Source organism: Zeus faber (genome assembly GCF_960531495.2).
Source record: "Zeus faber genome assembly, chromosome: 1".
NCBI lineage: Eukaryota > Metazoa > Chordata > Actinopteri > Zeiformes > Zeidae > Zeus > Zeus faber.
In genome coordinates, this window is record NC_137193.1 from 59,360,490 (window position 1) to 59,381,882 (window position 21,393).

At 47.6% G+C, this 21,393-nt stretch overlaps 1 protein-coding gene across 1 annotated transcript in view; it reads left to right on the forward strand.

Annotated features, from left to right (window-relative positions):
- Positions 1-21,393, forward strand: part of dennd1b (DENN/MADD domain containing 1B) — a gene marked incomplete at its 3' end in the record, with an annotated part of 109,854 nt that overhangs the window by 58,338 nt on the left and 30,123 nt on the right. Inside the window, 5 exon segments of the mRNA XM_079997989.1 lie at positions 1,505-1,558; positions 2,846-2,956; positions 11,077-11,177; positions 13,176-13,221; positions 14,714-14,815. Coding sequence (XP_079854115.1) covers positions 1,505-1,558; positions 2,846-2,956; positions 11,077-11,177; positions 13,176-13,221; positions 14,714-14,815 — 414 coding nt within the window.

The window sequence follows — 21,393 nt, forward strand, 5'->3', positions numbered from 1 at the left end:
TTCCAGTTAACCCGCATTCCATGTTTTTATATAAACACTTCTTTGTGGAAGAAAAAAACCCCAGCAAAACAAAAAAAAAAACACACAGAGAGAAGAACCCGAGCTCCACCAGCAAACAGCAGGGCAAAGGCCTGGGACGTGTTGGGTTGGGAAGTGGTACACACCTCGTGTGTGATAATCACACAGCCTTTTATTTGTAGAACTTCAGTGAAACATAATTCAGCGCGTGGGGAAGAAACGGGGAGAGAGAGATGAAGAAAGACAGAAGAGACAAAGAGTGAGTGACGCCGAGGAGCGCCGTCGAGATGCCGTCTGAACCAGGCGTCGTCCTTTTGGCCTCAGAGTTTAGCCCTGCTTCGCAACAGTTGAACTGTTCATTAACGTGTGACTTGGTTTACACTGCTGCTCCGTCCGACATGTTATGTTCTACGTATGATTATCATTCACCTTTATCATGCATCCTGGATTCATTCGTGGTGGTTTGGGGTTTCTGCAAGTCCTTATAGGGTACTTAAAAATGTTGTGTGTGTGTGTGTGTGTGTGTGTGTGTAAATAAGTTTAGAGCAGTTCCTGTGTATTTTCACTGTATCGTAACCGACATCCTTTAAAGCAGCCTCTCCATCATTTCCACCACGTTTTAACTGCAGCTGAAGGAGTCCAATCAGAGTCCCTTAGTCAGAGTCAGTCACCTCGAAAAATGAATTGTGATGATGTGTTTTTTCTTGTATTGCGCTCTTAGTGCTGCCCCTCGGCGATACGAGAGAACTCTGTGAGGTGCAACAGATGGTTGAGCCGCGGCCCACCAAAGCACAGGTGTACCGAGGGCACAGGAGAGGAAGTGCAGATGGAGAGAGAGATTTGACTCGGCGGAATGTCTACCTGTCTCCATGCCGCGCCTCTCTCACTGCCCCCCCCCCCCTTTGATCTGAACCTGCCCTGCTCTCCCAAAGTGGGACAGGCAGCCCTCTGATCCTCCTAAACAGTGTGTGTGTGTGTGTGTGTGTGTGTGTGTGTGTGTGTGTGTGTGTGTGTGTGTGTGTGTGTGTGTGTGTGTGTGTGTGTGTGTGTGTGTGTGTGTGTGTGTGTGTGTGTGTGTGTGTGTGTGTCTCTCTCTCCGTCTCTCCGTCCATATGTCTGCATGGACGTGGAGCTCTGCGTTCGCCTCTCGCCGTATCGCGCAGCGCGGGTTTTCTCTTTTTAAAGCTTAAATAAAGTGTTTCCCACCGGAGACATCACCCCTGGTCTGCGTCTGCGGGGAGCTGCTCTCTGTACTGCTGGTCTGATAAAAGCATCCCCACAGTTCAGACACCAGACTCAGCTATTCATATAGACAGAGGAGAAGATGAGCCATAAATCATAGAACAAAGTGAAGGCCCCCCCCCCCCCCCCCCCAGCGCCCGCTCCCCTCATTCTCGTGTGTGTGTCTGTGTGTATGTGTGTGTGTGTGTGTGTGTGTGTGTGCGCGTGTTTTCATTTGTGACCTTCTCTCTTCCCGTTTCCACAGCACTCCTACTTCATCGCTCCCGATATCAACGGGCTGCCAACGATCCCTGAGAGTGTAAGTCTGGTTGTGGGGGAGACACGGAGGGACGTGCGGACTGTTCTCTTGACCACAAAACACAAGTTTGTTGGTCCCCCTCCGCCGCCAAGGGCAATAAATCAGCCTAAAAGAGATAAATGTAGTGAAATGGAATCAAAGGTATTCAGTATTCTTATATTATATCCCTGGACATTTCTACCCATATCATTAAGGAGTATGAAGTTAATACAAATGAACGACAAATGGACGACATAAGTTTGAAAATCGCTTGGAGTTGTTCAAGACCCAAAACTGAAATTGAGTTTAATATTTAATTTTATTCAAGGGGACCTATCATGCAAAACTCCCTTTTTCAGTGCTTTTGTGCATACTTTTGGGTCTCAGACCATATATTAACTTGTGTAAAAACAAGCACAATATTGTTATGGCTTGGCGTTTTCTTCATTTTTAAATTGTTGTGTTTTCAGGCTCAAAGTATCTGAAACACGACAACAGCGGTATGCACAGATATGGCGTAGGTTTCGTTAGAACCGGGACGTTTGAGTCAGTTTGATCAGAATCTTTCTACATTTGGAGCAGAAATTAGTGAAAAAGTGTCATAATTTCATTCGTTTCAGGAGCGGGCCACTTTTGTGACATCATCATCCGATGTTATATGAGTCCAAGTTTCGACTTTCAGAACCCATTCCCCTCCAGCCACTTGCAAATACAAGATCTAGACAGACCGCTTGAGTTGGGGCTGCGTTTAAAGGAAACTTGGAAAACTGTAACTCCTGCTGCATTTCACAAAACCCTGTAAACTATCATCGTTCAAAGAAGACGTTTACGTACCGCAGGAAGGTCTAAGAATCATTGGAGGAACCAACCTTTCCCTTTGTGTCTGCACTGGATTTGTCCGGGAACGGTCGTAAATTCTTAAAACACCGTTCTTCAGGGATATTTAAACTGAACGCTTGGAGAGCAACATGCTGTGACGTAAGTGCACGTTGATTGGTCCAGACCACAGTGTTTGGAACCTTTGTAACTTGTGCTGCGTTTCACAGAACCCAGAAAACTGTAATACATACCTATAATGAATAAACTGGACCCCGTTTATTCCTGCCTGCAAATATATTTATTATTATTATTTTCAATGTGATCGTTGTTAGTTCCCATCCTGCACCATATTCACTCTGACTTCACTAACTTGTTACAATAGACAAGATATCACCTTTCTAACATGCCACTGCAGTTTTTGTTGGCTGGCATTGACGTGTTATCAACCTACACATCTTTTCTGCCCCGGTGTTGTTGTTTTTTCCGCAGAGGAACCTGACGGAGTACTTTGTGGCCGTGGAAGTCACCAACATGATCCAGCTCTACACCAGCATGCTGCACGAGCGACGCATCATTATTACCTCAAGCAAGCTTAGCACTGTGAGTCTAAATCCCTGAACAGTCACTCCCTCCCTCTGGACTGCGTCAGCGGTCCAATCAGCCCAATTTCAGAACGTATAACTTCTCTACGTGCGGTTTGCTTTAACAAGCCAACGCCGCTCTGTTTCCATGTTTTGGAAGGACATTCCTTTTCCACCCATGACTCAGTGCCTCCATTGTGATTTCTTGGACGATGACGCCTTCCTCACGCGTCGCGCCGGATTACCGGCGACTCTCCGCGGCCTCTCTTATCGGCGCGTCTGAAAGTTGCGCCGCAGCGTTTTTAATTTCTGACGTGCGAACGTACTGAGGTTAAGGATGCTGGTTTTTGGTTCATCTCCAATTAGGGCGCTCGAGAAAAGTGAAACGTCTGAACGCTGTTTTTTTTTTTTTCCCCCGAATTTGGGAAACGTCGGGACCGTTCGTCTGAATGAACATGGCACTCTTCATCAATATTCCACGAGGATATCAAACTCTAAATATTAATATGGGAACATCTATGTGACACAGAGAGAGAGAGAGAGAGAGAGAGAGCTGCAGTGATTTATCGCCCGACCAAGTCCTCTCTCCCTGCAGTCAGACAGCCTCGCTATCGCCGGGCTCTGACAGGCTGCAAGGCCGGCACTAAAGCAGGATTATGCTTGACTGTTCATCTCAAAGCCGCTACACTTTAATGGCCAAGAGCCCTAAATTATCAGTTATTACACTTCTTACTCTCTCACACTGACAGCGAGTTCTGTCCGTCTTCATGGGGGAGGAAGTCTCTCTCTCTCTCTTTCCTCTATCCATCTATCTACCCCCCCCCACCACTTCCCATCCCCTTATCTCCATAGCTGACGGAGCAGAGCCAAATGTTTATGACAGTTGGTGAAAGGGGGTGGGGTGGAGTGACGTCATCTGAAACTCGTTTCCACCTCGTTTGGGGAGTTTGCAGAGTTGGTGGTGGTGGTGGATGAAGGGTGATGGTTGGATGGCGGTGCTGCTGGATCAGAGTTCAAGGTCTGCTAGGCTACTACGACACCGGGGGGGAGATTACCTGCGATTGAAAGAGGGTATTTTGTTCCATTTCCAAGTGGGGAAACGAGGGATAGAGGTGATTTTTGTCTGTGATTTACGGTTTGCTGCGACGGGAGGAGACAAATCTTCCAGCGGCTTATTTAACGAATATATGCCGACAGGATATTTTAAGAGCCTTCTGCATCGGGCCTCCACCTCTGTAAGCCTTTTATCCTCCGCAATCCTTCATCCACTCATTCAATATATCCATCCGTCTTCCTCTGGGAGAGGTGTTTTGGTTTTCCAGCTATATGTGTCAGATACTGCAGTACAAAGGCATTTTCACATGTCCGTAGGGACCGCTGGCAGGCCTGGTATTATTACCGTTCTTTTGATGCCTTATTTATTTTTTTATTATGGGATGGGTTGACCTCCCACTTCAAGCGGAAAAGGGCCGCAAACGTTTTGGAAAGTAAATAGTATTCGTCATAATGCCACCACCGGCTTAAAGGACGTTAAGTATACAATCAATGCTATTCAGAGTCTTGTCAAAGTCCTTTGTTTTATGGCAAGTTTCAGTAGCCGCCGCAGTCGACGGGGGATGTTTGTCACCTGTTCGTCAGACATCGGAGGTTTAACGGTAACAGGAGTGGATGTTGACTAGCCTAGTAACATGGAACTGATCTTTGCTTTGGGTTTTTTGTGTGTATCTTTTTCTTACCACCTCTGCTGTCCAGCCTCTTAACCTGGCATAGAGAAACAAAGCGGAGAAACCAAAGCGAGAGAAGGAAAAGACATGCGCGCGCACACACACACGCACGCACTCTCTGCCCGCTCTAGGCGCGGCTGCCTGTGTTCAAGCCCCCAGTGAGCCTACTGTGTCAGTCTGCCGGTACAAGGCCCGCGCGTCTCACAAGCAGCCAACAGCAAAGGAATAAATCATGATCTTACAACAATGCATCAGTTGACTTATTGCTGTTTCGTGACCGGAGGTGAACGGTACCGCTATTCGGAGAAGGGGGGGGGGGGGGGGGTGAACGCCGGGTGGCGCAGGGGCGGGAGCCAGCCGAGCGTGCAGCCTTGTCATAGGGCCGTATAATGGGGCTTCATCGCGCCTTCCTCTAACTAGTCAGCTGGGAGACCTTGCATCTTTCATCTGCTGAGCCCCCCCCAGTCCTCCCATCCCCACACTCCCTACCGGCCGCAGGGCCCCGGCCTCGGCCCTGGCCCCACAGCCCGAGCTCATGGAGCCAGCGTTGGGGCCTCCACTGACAGCAGCCATCTCATCAGCCTGTCAGGCCTATGCTAACAAGGAGCCATCCATCCTCCCTGCCCCAGAGTGCCAGCTGTCTCTCTCTCTCTCTCTCTCTCTCTCATCTCTCTCTCTCTCTCTCTCTCTCTCTCTCTCTCTCTCCTCTCTCTCTCTCTCTCTCTCTCTCTCTCTCTCTCTCTCTCTCATCTCTCTCTCTCTCTCTCTCTCTCTCACTTCCTGCCTTCCCTCTGTCCTTTCTCACCCTCTCTTTCTCAGGCTGCTCTCCTCCTTTTTTTTCTGGCTCATTTTCTCCATCTTGTCTGACACATTCTCTTTTCCTCTCTCTATCTCTCTCTCTCTTCCCTCTCAATTTGTCTTCCACTCGGGCTGACTTTGTTTCTCACAAATCCCACTTTTTTTTGGCTACCTCTCCGTCTCGCAGACTTACTGGGTCTAATGTCTCTCTTTGTTGTTGGAGCGTCTCTCCCCCTCCCTCCCTCCCTCACCCTTGTTAGGTTCAATAGACATGTCTCATGCCATGCCATGTGTCCTGACTTACCATTGTGATTGTGTTTGTGTACAACCCCGTTGCATTCACAGACTTGGTGTGTGTGACATTCTCTCTTTTTTTTGTATGCATCTGTTTGTTTGTGTGTACGTGCGTGTGTGTATTTTTCCGACATTTGCAGGTGCCCGTGCCTTATGTCTTTTGTGAGCCAGAGAGAGAGGGTGTGTGTGTGTGTGTGTGTGTGTGTGTGTGTGTGTGTGTGTGGTGTGTGTGTGTGTGTGTGTGTGTGTGTGTGTGTGTGTGTGTGTGTGTGTGTGGTGTGTGTGTGTGTGTGTGTGTGTGTGTGTGTGTGTGTGTGTGGGCGGCCCGGCAGCGTTGGCTGTGTCTGCGCTGTCCTGCGCGCCCTCTTTCTCTCTCTCACCGTGCTACCTACTTGTTAGTGGCACACCTGCGTGGCGTCGGGGCCTGACACCGATGTTTGTCGACAGACAGGAGAAAGCGGAGTGCCTTTAATTGGTGACTTCCTCGGCGCAGGGCCACGGGAGAGGACGGGGTTTGAGCAGAGGAAAACTAAAAAAATGTATATTGGAAAATAAAGCAGGTAGGGAAGAGGAAGTCGAAGCGATGGACAGAAGGCCCGAAGGAGGAGTGAAGGAAAACAACTTAATTTGTTGTCGTGAAGGAAATGAGATGGAAATTGAGACGGGTGAGGAACGAAGGGTGTAGCGGAGTTTGTGATGAGGACGGGTGTTTCTGTCTTCATCGCTTCTCCCACAAAGAGGAACTGTGAACTCACTCCGCCCGCATGTACATCACCGTCTCTTCCTGGAACTTGATCCTGTGCAGCTCTGTGTTTTCACACGCCGGTAGAGACGGGGGACCCGTAAAAGTGGCGTGTGGGAGTCCCGTGCGGTCGTCCCCCCGTCGTGTTGGGCCTGTCGATCTGCATCTCTCTTCCCTCAGCTGTATCTGGCTTCCTGTGGAAAGAGGAACGTTGCGCTCAGAATCCCAACGACGGCTGCGAGAGGAGACGGGACAAAACAAAACTCCGGCGTATGGCTCGTGTTGAAGTGCGCTCGGTCAGAGGCTCCGCCAGAAGCCGTCCAAGTCAATGGGGGAGCTCTGAAATAGAGCTTCAATACAACGCCCCCTGGAGGAGAGGGCATCTGGTGACATCGGAGTGACTGCTCCGTTGAGAAATATTCCTTTATTTCACCACAGACACTCGGAGACGTGACTTATTTTGCCGAACTCAAGCAGCTCCTGCAACGACTTGAGCTGTGTTGACTTTCCGCAGTTTAGATTGTGTGGATTAGTCTCCCCTGTCACTAAATCCTACAGTATTTAAAATGGACGGCGTGCCCACGGCTAAAGGCGGAGTGGTTTCCCGACCACAGATGCTCCTCCCGCGTCAGCGCTCAGAACGGGGCTTCTAACCCCTTTTTGTGTCGCGCTTTCTCCATCCTCTCCTTTTTCACACCGTCTCTTTCATGCGTTCCTTCTCCCTCCTACTTTTCCCTATCTGGCCCTCTCCCTGCCTGGACTCTTTGCCCCCCCCCCACTCTCTCTCGGCGTCTCCCTCTTGCTGACCTTTGGTCGCGCAGAAGGGATCCGGAAAAACCAGTGTTGGCGCGGCCACTTTCTGTGTGTGGCGACAGAGTGTTGGGGAAAGCTCTCCGGGCAGAACCAAAGACCTTGGCTGCTTTTTGATGCAGGCTGTCGCTGTATAATCGGTCCGCCTCTCTCAGAGGAAGGGGCATCTCACACACACACACACACACACACACACACACACACACACACACACACACACACACACACACACACTCACACACGCTCACACACGCACACACGCGCGCGCGCACACACAAGCGGCAGGCAGGCAGGCAGCCCCTCATTACTGGGCAGAGCCTCTGTCCCAGAGGACTGGGCTCTGCACCTAAAAGCAGACCTAATCCTGTATTTGTTCTTGGGGACTGTATCTGTGATTCTCCATTGAATGGAATATTAAGCACCCAGGTCTTTTGTGGAGCGTGTAAGCCATTTGGCTCTACTCATCTATTATTTATCAGCCTGGCAAATATTTTATCAGGCTTGCCCTCTCTTGCCCCCCCGACGGGTGCACACACACACACACACACACACACACACACACACACACACACACACACACACACACACCCACCACCGCCCCCCCCCCCATTCAGAAAACTGGAAAATTGTATTGATGGCAGTGTGCTGGTGTGTGTGTGTGTGTGTGTGTGTGTGTGTGTGTGTGTGTGTGTGTGTGTGTGTGTGTGTGTGTGTGTGTGTGTGTGTGTGTGTGTGTGTGTGTGTGTGTGTGTGGGGGGGGTGATCTGGGGGTGATCACATTTTTTTTTTCTTTTTTTTTTCTTTTCAAAGTTTGCTTCATCCGTTCTAAATCCTGAACCAAGGACAAGGTTTTTGGGGTGGGAGAAATATGTGTGCTCTTCCTCCCGAGCAACCTCCTTAAAAGTTACCTTATCTTCTCATGCTGTGCTGGCCTCCACCGCGTTTGGGATAAAAGAATCCAGTTTGTTTTCTAAATGATTATCTTAGTTTCAGTTAACCCCCCCACCACCTCCTCTCCCGTCTCACTCCATCAAGCCGGACCGCCCGGGCCTTTGTTATTTATTTATTTAATTTTATAAATTAATTTATTTTTAGAAGAAAGCAATCGCGGAGAGGAGCGCTTGCCGTTCTTCCGCCATCCAACCCTGAGAGTAAATCACGGCGGTCTGGGCTTCACCTTGAGGCCTGCTGGAGATAATTGGAGTTGGTTAGCGAGGTGTTCTGTGCCATTACCTCCTGGTACCAGCAAACGGCTGGGGCTTCTCGCCCCCTCCCAGAGGAGGGACACACCGTGAGCCTTTTGGCTCCGCGCTGGATATGTGTGCGCTGTTTTCCCTCCATCTGTGTGTGTGTGTGTGTGTGTGTGTGTGTGTGTGTGTGTGTGTGTGTGTGTGTGTGTGTGTGTGTGCCTGCGCCTGCGCCTGCCTGCGCACGTGTCCGATGGTCGCATGCACATTTGTGTGTACCTGTGGGTTTAATGCCTGTGCATGTGTGTAAATGAGCGACTATATGGCTGTGTGTGTGTATATCCACAGCTTCAAACTGCTGCCTTCATCACTTTTTAATGACCCCTCACCGGCGCCACTTTGGAAAGAGAGTAGGGCACCGGCGATTCCATACGAGCCTTCCACCAAGTGTGACACTTTCACGCATTAATATTCATAGCATTGATTTATTTCAGAATGGGGGTAGGATGGGTGGTGGGGGGTAAAAAAAAAAAAAAAAAATCAAACCTAACTGTTTGCCGAAGAATTAATCCTGACAGGAGCTCGGCGTCTGAAATAAGCATATGCAGATACACAGAGCAAGACACATATTCAATGTTGATTAAGTCTTAACTATTGTGGGACCGCGGATGCGAGGGATCGGGAGCAATACTGTCGGAAAAAAGGGTCGATAGCTTTCTTCTTTTCAGTGTAATGTGCAAAAGGAACATGGTTAAAATAAACACACCCACGAACACAAAAACCAACGGACCTGCACAGACATACAAACACTTTGTTGTGAACCCGTTCAACACCCAACCCCCTTCCTCTTTTTCCTTCTCTTTCTGGCAGCGGCGGTGTTCAGCCGCAAAGCTTCCTCCTCGCTTTGCTTTTGGCTGGTCAATTGTGACATTGTGTGTGTGTCAGTAAGCACGGGGTCTTTTGTGTGTGTGTGTGTGTGTGTGTGTGTGTGTGTGTGTGTGTGTGTGTGTGTGTGTGTGTGTGTGTGTGTGTGTGTGTGTGTGTGTGTGTGTGTGTGTGTGTGTGTGTGTGTGTGTGTGTGCCCGCTTCACACATTGACTGTGAAGCTGTGGCGGTGCAACAGCGGCGCTCCTCTGGGGTCCCGGCGGTATTGGCCCGGCCTACAGTCTCTCTTGGCTAACTCATGTTTCATTCTTTGGCAATTTGCCCTAATGAAGTCCCACCGGAGCCCCTTAGACCTCTGTTCTCTTTCCATATTTAATCATGTTATTTTAATCTGGAGGATGAGCTAACGCCTTGCTTTCTCCCGCCGTGTGTGCGTGCGTGCGTGTGTATGCAGGTCATATAACTTGGTTTTCATGAGATGGGATGTCTTGAAGTTGGGCGGAGGGGGGCGGTTTACAGGGTTTAATACAATGGGGGGACGACGACAATGACTTTCATTTTGTATTAAACGTGTGTCAAGCTCCTTTTGAAAAATCATTTTTTTGTGTCAAGCTCCTTTCGGGGGGGGGCGACGACCTTTTTCTTCTTTATGATAATGTGCCAGAGGTTCCTCCGTACATTTTCAGGGTTTTTTAGTGACATGACCTGACACTGTCAACTGCCTCGTACTTGATTTCTTCATTGCCATATTAAATTAAATTAAGGTTATTAGTATAAGAATAGGCAGATTCATAATCTGTGTGTGTGTGTGTGTGTGTGTGTGTGTGTGTGTGTGTGTGTGTGTGTGTGTGTGTGTGTGTGTGTGTGTGTGTGTGTGTGTGTGTGTGTGTGTGTGCGCGTGTGTGTGTGTGCGCAAACCACCACCGTCCTCTCTCTCTTTCCCTATGCGTTCCTGTACTCCTCTCACCCTCTCATCACTCCTTCCATCCATATTACTCTATCTCTCCTCCGTCACGGGGTTAAAGACATCTTCCTGTCAGCCGCTTGATCTCCGGCTCTCGGTCTGCTCCCTCCACCGCCAGCAGGAGCACAACAGCCCTGCGAGACCTGCCAGTCAGTGCCGAATATCTATCCCGCAACTCTTTTATTTCTTTGTTTGAGAGCAAGATTAAAGGCTCCCTACGTCTTTGGCAATTATAACCTCAATAAAATAAAATATCGGCACAACACCGCAGCGCGTCAGTGAGGAGCGGCGGCGGGTGCAGAGGCTGTTTTGGGCTTCTTCTGGAGCTTTTGATTCATGCTTTTTATTTTATTTTATTAAAAAAAAAAATTCTTTTACTTTTTTTTTAACATTTATGTATTTTTAAAATGTTTTTTTTATTTATTTATTTTTTCTCGAACGGCTTTGGCAGGAGGCACATCTCATCTTTACAACTTGACAGAGAAGTAACCTGGATAAGTGCCGTTCTTTGTAGAGGGGTGTTGGAAGAAAAAAGTTGGAAGGAAATTTTCAGATTTTGTTTTTATCCTTTTTAAATGTGTTGCAAGAAAGTGTGCTAAAGCATAGTCATACAAAGTACATTTTTCTTTAAACCAAAACCTCCTGGTGTCTCAGGTACCACCGAGGGGTGTGTGTGTGTGTGTGTGTGTGTGTGTGTGTGTGTTGAGATGGTTTCTCTGGTTTCTCTCTGTGCAGTTAACCGCGTGTGTCCATGGCGCGGCCGCCATGCTCTTCCCCATGTACTGGCAGCACATCTTCATCCCGGTGCTGCCCCCGCATCTCCTCGATTACTGTTGGTGAGGCTGCAACACACACACACACACACACACACACACACACACACACACACACACACACACACACACACGCACAATATCACCGACTTAGATGAAGACAGCAAGCATAGCACAAATACTCCCTCTATCTTTTTCCTTCCTGCCCCCTCTCTCTCCATTTATAACCCCCCCCCCCCCCCCCCCCCCCCACACACACACACACACTCTGCAATGTACCTAAGAACTGTGCTGTGGTGCTAAAACATTAGCTTTAAATCACAGATACGTGCGCACACACACATCCACGTTCACACCATCCATTCCTCCTCCTGGTCTCACGATTCCACTCACACCACACCTTCCTCTCCTGTGTGGCCTCTCAGCGTAATGAACGGTCCAGATCAGCGCCCTCCATATTTTATCCGGGCGCTTCGGCTCCGAGGCTCTCCCTGTCTCGGCCCCTCTCGGGGGTTCATTACCACCCATCTGAGGCCGATCCAACAAATCTGAAAGGACTTGATTGAAACCAAAAGGGCGAACAGTAGTGTTGGCGGTCCTACCAGTCCGCGCACGTTTAGCTCAACTTCAGATCTGAGCGTACGCCAGGGGAGGGAGAAAACACACAGAACTGGGGCGTCGGCATCTGTAAAAAAAAAAAAAAAAAAAAAAAAAACGATAAAGAAGAAGGAGGGGCAAAAAAAAATAGAGGGTTGGTATTGAATGCATTGGTGGCTATTTCGCTGCCTCACCATACAGGAGGCATCGGCCACAACACGCTCCTCATCACTGACAATGCAATGTGATTTACAGCACACTGCCAAGACTCACTGTTATCTTATTCAATCACATCGCTGAATTAAATTTAGGGGCTCTGTGCGTGTGTGTGTGTTCCCCTCTGAGTGTCGATGCTGCTGAGTGTGTCGATGACAGATAATGTAGGAGCTCTGAAAGTGGAACAACAGGCCGCTATAGGTTTTTTTTTTTTCTGTTGAAATCAAAACCTCATTAAGGATCACTGCTTATATATGAAGACATTAATTCTCTGCAGCTAACTACTATCTTCGACTTGGTTAGATAGATAGATAGATCGATTTTTTCCAAGCAAGCAAAGCTTTATTTAAAGCACAGTGTTACAAAGTCCTTCATTATCAGACAAATGGCAGAAAATAAAGGCTTGATGGGGGGGGGAAATGTCGTCTTATAAAAACCAGATCGATTTTTTAGATTCAAACCACGTTTAGTCTTAAATAAAGACGTTAAATTGAATTCAGTTGCTTAGTCAAAACTCTCACACTAGTTTTCCTTGTGGCTCTCTGTGTATTATTCTCAGATTAGAACAATAATACATGTTAATACAATATTTTATCCATATATCATTATTAAAGTATTAAAAACGCACAATCGTTTTGTATGAATACCTCTAGAATTTTTCGACCACTGGAAACCGTGAAGTTAGAATTGGTCATTCAAACAATAAAAAAAAATAAAAAAAGACAAAATACCACATCCAGGACCACAACCAGGACAGATCGTCCTTGTCCATAAATATAAGATTGCAGGGAGGGGCAGGGGGGATCTGTCCTGCTTATTCCACTAGTTAATTTAATCGTCCTAACCCAAAGCCGCCCGGGTTCTCCGGGAAACCACCAGAGCCAGAGGCCTCGGCCATTAACATAACACGATTGTCTAAAAGAGAATAACATATGGATTCAATTCCACTTCGGCGGCTGTTTTTCCAACACAGACTTCCCCAATTCCCTAGCATGTACCGTTCACATGAATGTAAAAACGCCTCAAAATCAGAGGAAAGAAAGATCAACACACACCTTCTGCATGAACGGAACTGACATGACATGACACGATCACGTGTTGCGTGATAAAAGCTATTTTTCGCTCAAAGTCTCTTCCTGTCGCTCTTCTTTTTTTTTTTTCTCCTCTGGAGTATGAAAGTTGAGCGTTTAGTCAAGTTAAGCCTTGATTAGTAACCGTGGTAACGGCTCGACGTTCTTCTCTCCACAGCGCCCCCATGCCGTACCTGGTCGGAGTTCACCTGAGTCTGCTAGAGGTACGCCCTCCTGCTCCATTTTCTGTGTCTGCGTGTAATTATCCTGTATTTATATGTGTGAAAGTTCAAGTTTGTCCCAGAAAATCAACTTTTAAATACACTTCACCACGTTAATGCCAGAACATGAACTTTATCATTGCTGTACTTCAACCAGGCCCTTTCTTTTAAAGAAGCTGACCTGACTGTATGTAGGAGTGGAGTGGTTTAATCTCTCTTCTTTTACACCAAGGGGTTATTCTCGCACGATAAATTCTCCCCTTAAATGTATTAAGGGGAACAATGTGAGAATTTTAATAATGTAATTTTTTTTTTTGACACTTCACCAACACTGTTTCCAAAAACTTTAAATAAGCTGTTCGCCGATTGTTTCACCTCTTTATTCTCCCTGAGAGGGGGGGGGGGGGGGGGGGGGGGATCTGCAAACAGTTGCGGCTTATGTGTGTGTGTGTGTGTCTCATTTGCACTCATGCATATGTGCTGCTATTAATGTGTTTCTCTGTACATGCAAGTTTTAAACGTGTGTCCACACATGCTTGTCTGTCTTTTATTTATTTTATTTTGTGTGTGTGTGTGTGTGTGTGTGTGTGTGTGTGTGTGTGTGTGTGTGTGTGTGTGTGTGTGTGTGTGTGTGTGTGTGTGTGTGTGTGTGTGTGTGTGTGTGCACGTGATATTTTCCTGACAGTAGCGACAGTGGCAGTGTTTATCACAGTCTGCATCCATGAAAGTCCCCCTTTCCTCCACTACATAATTAGTCCAGATCAGCATGTGAGCCTCCGCAGCACAGCCTGTCACAAAAGTGACAAACTAGAAATTCACACACTCCGTTGCCCCCCCCGCCCCCCTCACAACCCCCCTACTCTCTGTCTCACACACACACACACACACACACACACACACACACCTGCCTGACTGCGCCACGCCGAAATAATTGTTGAATTCGTCGCCATTAGGATGCACCACACTATGGGAGGAAATATTTGCGGGCAATGGATGTTTTACATTTGTTAGTTTTTTTTTGTTGTTTGTTTTTTTGTAAATGTCCACCCCCCCTCATTGCAGTCCGTCATTGCTTATCGTCAAGGTGTTAAATGTGACAGCTGCTTATTTACATTTTTTCCTCTCCCAACCCAAACTTCAATATTTAATGCGACTTATCTAGATTGAACGGCATCGGTAAAACGTTGGCTCAGTGGAGCCTCCCGCTCTTCATCCTTCCGTTCTAGTCTGATTTCATGAAGGGTTTGAGCCAGTTCCAATGGGAATCCTTGGATTAAATCCATTTGTAAATCTGTCACAGTTAAAAAAAAAAAAAAAAAAAAAGAGCAAGTCGAGACCAAAGTGGTTGTTCTCTTTAATCGTTATCCTGTGACCACTATAACCCCGTTGTTGCGTATCTTCATGCCTTTTTTTTTTTTATAAACACCTTTACGTTTATTACCTTTCTTTCTCCGCCTGTCATCTGGCCGACGCCGTGGCCTCGGCTCCTGTGCAGAGGGTTCGCAGTCGCTCGTTGGAGGACGTGGTCATCCTGAACGTGGACACCAACACATTGGAAAGCTCCTCCGACGACCTGCAGAACCTGCCTGGTGATGTGGTCAGTTCAACACACACACACACACACACAAACACACATACACACACAAGCGCTACCAAAACCCACACACACACCCACACAAGCACCACCAAAACCTTCACACACACCAAAGCTCCTTGTGTGTTTATATCTTGTGGCACATCAAATGTGCGGTGAGCCTTTTTTCTTCCTTCACATCTCTTCTAACTGGCGCAAACACACACGCGTTGTCACGGCCTTTTCGCTAACTCACTGCACCGCGAATGGACCCAAATACACACACACACACACACACATAAACACACACCCGTGCACGCCCACTTGTGTGCACACAGCGCACAGAGCGATGTGTATTGTGTACGTAAACACAGCCAGGCAGGCTTGTCAAGCCGGAGCTGCGTCCCCGCCCCACATCGCTAATGACTGCAGCGGTGGCTCCTCGCGCCCAGGCTCCTTGCGGCCGTCTAAAGCAAAAAATAAATAAATAAACAAATAAATATATAAATAAACTCCTGCCGCGTTGCGTGACGCTGGAAGGCGAGCCACGCTCCCCCTTCCATCAGAAGCTGGTGGGAAAATGTGCGACTCCCTTCCCCTTCATCTCCATCCATTCTAATCATTATTTTCACAAAGTCTCACATTTATCCCTGCCCATTGGCATGTTACAGAGAGAGCCAGGCACAGGGAGGAGGAAGAGGAGGGGGGGGGCGGGGGGCGAAGAAAAATAAATGAAAAGGCAGAGACGGGCAAGTTTGTAATGGGGGAAGAGAGAGAGAGATGGAGGAGAGAAGGGGGCCAATTACCAGTGCGGCCAGCGAAGCCACCTGCCAGCGCGTCGTCTCTTTAATTAATGGAGCACCGGCGCTGGTCAGTGCAACAGGAAGCGTCGCCACGGTGGCAGGGTCACACACACACACACACACGCACACACACACACACACACACACATACATTTATCTGCAATCTACACCCACGCAGTAGGGCACACGCATGCCTGTCATCCTCGTCTTTTGTAGGAGCAGAAATCTTGTTTGTTTAGCCGTCCTCCGGGGGGGTTTTTATTAAAGCTCCTCAGCAAGGCGTTGAGGCCCCGCTGAGGGGCCGCGGACACGCGGCGCCGGCCTTCTTCACAGCGTATGCTAATGCTCTGCCGCTCACTGACCTGCGGCCCCCACCAACGCCGCCGCGCACTCAGATTCCACCGCCCGCCACTCTCTCTCAGGTCCTGTAAAAAGAAACGGTGTGTAGTTAATCCAGTCGCAGCCGGCCTCCAACCCCCGCCGACGTTATGCTTCCAAATTGCCGCGCTCGTAGCGTGTACGCTATGAAAACACCTAAAAATACCGGGCATGTATCGCGTGCCACGGTCTGCGCCTAAACGGCTCTAGTTTACTTAACTTCCAGCTACAGCCGCCTCCTCACTACCTGTCCTAGGGTGCTTCCGGTTTCCCCGTGTGGCTCCCCCGCCTGCCCGTCCACTTTACCGCCTGCCTGTCGGACTTTAATGACGTCGGTCCGGTCTTTGTGGTCCTCGGTAGACTACTTGTCTGTCTGTCCACCGGTCCCGCCTGTCTGTCTGTCTGTCTGTCTGTCTGTCTGTCTACTGCTTCGCGACGACATGCTCCAGAGGCTCCCGATCTGTAATTAAGCTGCAAATCGAGTGTGTCGTAAGAAAGGAGCCCGGGCCTTTGAGAACGGCAGCGACAAAGGCAGCGTGAGGAGCCCTTTGTCTTTGCCGTGGGATAAATTAAGTGGCGGGCTCGGAGCCGTTTTGCTTTGATCCCCCCCCCACTCTCCACCCTCCACTCAAACATTTCCCACCAACTAATGACAGCACAAACCCCTCGCATCGCATCGGATTACTCCACCTGAAATGGAAACGTCGCCACCGCTAATAGATTTAGCGGTGGCAAATTGTTGTGGCTGCCATTGTTGTTTGGCTCCCTCTTCTTATTTTGTTCCGTCTCCTGTTATCTCCTCACCGGGGGTAGCGGATTAATAAGGGAGCGAGCAGGTACTAATTGAGCTGAATTCCAGGTCCCTTGTTAGTTTGCTCGTTAGTGATGAGGACGTGCCACATGGCATTTGATGTTTGTGTTTACATGCGCGGAGATGTTTGAAGCGTTGCTCAGTTTGTCAAACAGAGGCCGCAAATCTTAATTAATGCCGAGCATTTCTGCACGGGGGCTTGGGCTGCCGCACGTCGTGCTTCCCTCCGCTGTTTCGAACCTCTGTTCGTCTCTCTCTCTCTCTCTCTCTCCAAAATCCGCCGGCGTCAAACCCCAGCACGAGGCTTCTCTGGTGGCAATTATTCACACTTTTAAAAAGCCCGGTGTCGCCTGTCCTTTTCCTTTGCCTAAATATTAAGCGTTGCAAGCAAAATGTTGGGGGGGGGGCAGGGCAGTGGCTGTTTTTTTGTGTGTGTTTCAAGTAAGTAAAAAAATCGGTGAAACGCCGGTGGGTTAGGGGGTCGGGGGGGGGTGCGCCGATATTGATTTAAGTGAACCATGAGACATTGATCTAATTGCGGCATCGGGGGCTGTGATGTGTGTCGTGCATGTGGACTCCATTATGGCGTGGGGATGACCAGCGGCCCCACTTTTTAGCAGGTTCAGAGTTCACAGTTGTCCCAAATTAAGACGCTCCGCTCTCAGACAGCACCGCCCGTACCCGCCCCCTTAACGGCCCCTTCCCGCCATTTCACACATAATATCCTCGATTTATTGACTATTAGAAATGCTACCATGCCAGTAGCAGTTCCGCTCGTCCCCACCCGAAAGGAAAGATCTCCTAGTAAAGGGAATAATTGGTAAAAGGGTCGAGGGGAGAGTGGAGCGGCCTCTGGAGAAATATTTTTGACATTTAGCGTTTTTAATTGGAAACCTCAGATGCAACGCGGTTTAAGGTCGGACAGTTATTGGTTTTGTTGTGAATACCTCTCCGTACAGGACAGGACGTTTGGACTGTGTGTTTTGTTTTTTAATTGTTCACATAAATCGATATTCCAGTTTGTTTTGTTGTGTGTGTTTTTTTTTGGGTTTTTTTACGTCTCTTTCACTTGCTTTCGGGATGATAAGTAATCATTTAAATCATTTAATTTAGATAATTTAGGAGAAATTCGGATCATTTCCATCGCAGCAAAGTCTTTAAATTTTTGTATATATATATTTTTTTTTTGTTCTGCGCTTCACATTTATTGTTGATCTTAAATCCCAGCATTATATTCTATCTTTTTGGTGAAATATAATTATGGGAATTCACTTGATTTTTTTGTTTTAGGATGACATTTTCTGCGTTGCATTTTTTAATTATTGCCTAAGCACCGGAAGTAGTTTATAGTGGGTTTTTTTTTTTTGTTTGTTTTTTTTTTTTTATCCTGTATATATATTTAGGCACCATACTACTCTCTGAGGGGCTCTGTGTTTGCCAATAAAATCAGTGTGTTGACAAGTACATTGAAACGGAATATTCTTTAAAAAGTATTTTTCCCCAGGAAGATCAAGGTGTTTTTTGGTTTTTCTTTTGCAGAGATTCGCTGCTTCCTCTCCCACATAGAGGTTGCGCTGATAAAGTTATAATTGGCTTTTGGTTCGGCGGAGCTGTTTACCTCGCTAGTCATTAAAAAGTATCCAAGAATAGCAAATTAGGAGTGTGTTAATTCTGAAAAACAAACACGGTGCCACCAAACCCCTTTTTTTCTTCTTTCTTTCTTTCTTTCTTTCTTTCTTTCTTCCCTTCTTCCCCATTTGATTCCTTCCCTGGCTGATCTCAACCCAACGATATCGTATTGTGTGTGTTGTTATTTTTTATTTTTTTTCATGTATTATTCCGTCTGTACCACACATTCAAGGTGAGGCACTACAATGGCGCTTCCGCCTTTATTTTGAGATGCTCCCGCGCTCAGATCACAGGCTAATTCCTTCTCTACTCCTCCTCCTCTGCCTCTCACTGCTTTGCTGACACCTTGTACCCGCGCATTCCGCCGCGTCTCGCATTTGATCATCCGGATCCCCAATCAAGGTGCAAATTTACAGTGCACTCCCACTTCCTGTGTTTCAAGCATTCGGCGTTGGGGAGGTTTACAAATGAATGAGGGGGCTGAGCCTGCCGTGCACGCGCCTCTCTCCTGAGATACCCCGGCACACTTAATCAAACATCGCCGGCTTTAATTTAGAGGGGGGGGGGGTCTCTCAGAAAGTAAAAAAATAGATAAATAATAGCACCGAAATCATGGTGGAACAATAGAGTACAGCCAGGAGCAGGGAAACACACAAGCCACACACACACGCATGCAAACACGCACGCAAACACATTCACGCCTTCACTCGGGAGATTGAATTTGCTGTACCAAACTTTTCGTAACTTACAACGTTGCCCTCGGTCCGGGGAAACGGCTCCAAAAGTGCAGCGTCTTCCGTGCGGGTCCCGTTTCGATCTGTCCACGCTGCCCCTCCTCACTTGCTGCGCCGACTGGAGGGGAGTTTGGGGAGAATGGGGCATGCGGGGCTGCGCTGCCGGCTCATTCCACCTCGGTGACTCGCTTCACCGAAGGGAGAGGAAATAAAAAGAGTAAGAAGAAGAGATGTGCAATAGAATCAAGAGAAAAATTAATCTCCACAGCAGGAAGCAAAGCAGCTCATTTTGTGTTGTTTTTACTTTTGTATTTTATCGTTTCGCCGGACTTTCTTTTATTTCCTGTGTGTGTGTGTGTGTGTACGTGTGAGATGGGGGGGGGTGGGGTTCACATTCTCTCCCCCTTGGCTACCGCCGAGTTTAAACGCTCCCGTTTTTATTTTGTTTCTCCGGCCATTCTCCCTGCCAGTAGCTCGCTGTGGATTAGGAGTTAAAAAGGGAGCGAAGCAGCCAACCCACTGTGTTGCTTATTGAAGTGAGGGATGACATTTAGCACTAGTTAATTATGTATGCAAAACTCAGAGCCCGTGTGGCTCGGGCGCGCCGAGAGGTCAACTCGACAGAGTAACCCTGCACCTGTGAGGATCTCCCGGCAATCAGATAGCCCTATTAACAACACTGGTGTGTGTGTGTGTGTGTGTGTGTGTGTGTGTGTGTGTGTGTGTGTGTGTGTGTGTGTGTGTGTGTGTGTGTGTGTGTGTGTGTGTGTGTGTGTGTGTGTGTGTGTGTGTGTGTGTGTGTGTGTGTACGCGCGCCTGTGTGTGCGTGTGTGTCTTGCGCCATTTCTCCCCCGTTCACCTTTTTTTTTTGTTGTTGTTGTTGTGCATGAACGCGTTGAATGAAGTGGAACTAAGAATATGTCCCACTTTATGTATCAGCAGCTAATCTTCTCTAATCTTCCTCCCTTAATACACGTTTTTTTGGGGGTTTTTTTCATCACCGATTTAATATTCATCTAAGCGATTAATGGCGTCCAACCACGGGGCTAATTGTTATCCAATATTGTTTGGTGTTAAAAATAAGAAACTCAGTTTTGCTCTTTCCCTATAGACTTTGATAATGTCTCCGTGATTGGACAGTTTAAGCACTTAAGGCGAACCCTAATCTAAAAATACGGGGAAAGTGCTGAATGGCTGTGTTGGTTTTCGATGTGGGCTCATGTTGGTATCAAAGAGAAGTAATAATTCTCTCAAACCAACTGAGTTTGAAAGAGCGCCTTTTTCTGGCTGCTGAGGTGGATTCGCTGGGGGTGTGTGTGTGTGTGTGTGTGCGTGCGCGTGCACGAATTACACGTGTGTACATGTAGGCAAGTGTGGGTGCGGGGATTTGTGCACTTATCTCTGTGTGTGTGTGTGTGTGTGTGTGTGTGTGTGTGTGTGTGTGTGTGTGTGTGTGTGTGTGTGTGTGTGTGTGTGTGTGTGTGTGTGTGTGTGTGTGTGTGTGTACAATTCCGACTGTATAGCACATCAAAAGAAAGTAGGAGATTTTAATAACTATTTCTCTTTCTTTGTAGTTCTTTAATTGCGTCCCAATGGCTTTCTTTCCCTGGACAGAATCTTAAACAAAACATTCTTTTTGCGAGCAGACACCGCTCCTCCCCAACCCCCCCATTCCCCTATTTCTTCCTTCTTCTTTTTTAGCCGCACATACGTGTCAGGGTCGTTATTTGTGGAGTTCTTATACCTACTTGTGCCAATTTTGTGAGGGAATGCTATCGCTTAATATATAATAATACATATATATTTTTAAATTCTTCTTCCTTTTCTCTTTACTTGTATCTTCACTTATTCATGTGTTAAATCGAGTGTTTTGGCAGAGAGATCCTTTTCTTCTTCTCTGGGAGCTTTATTGATTTGTTTAGCAGCCTTCAAGTGTTATTATGCTGCAGGAGGCTTTGTGATTAGAAAACAGGCCACGCAGAGCCCCACGTTGCTTTAATCACCTGTTGCTGTTGTTGTTGTTGTTGTTGTTGTTGTCCACGTCAAGGAGACGTCTTTGTGCTATGCCAGGGTAAGGATTTGGGGAAAAGGACTGTTGTCTGAGGTGGAAAGTAGCATTTTTTAACTTTGCCAAAAATCGTCTTGTGTGTGTCTACGTACGCCCGCAACAAAATGCTAAGACACACACACACACACACACACACACACACACACACACACACACACACACACATTCTCTCTCTCTCT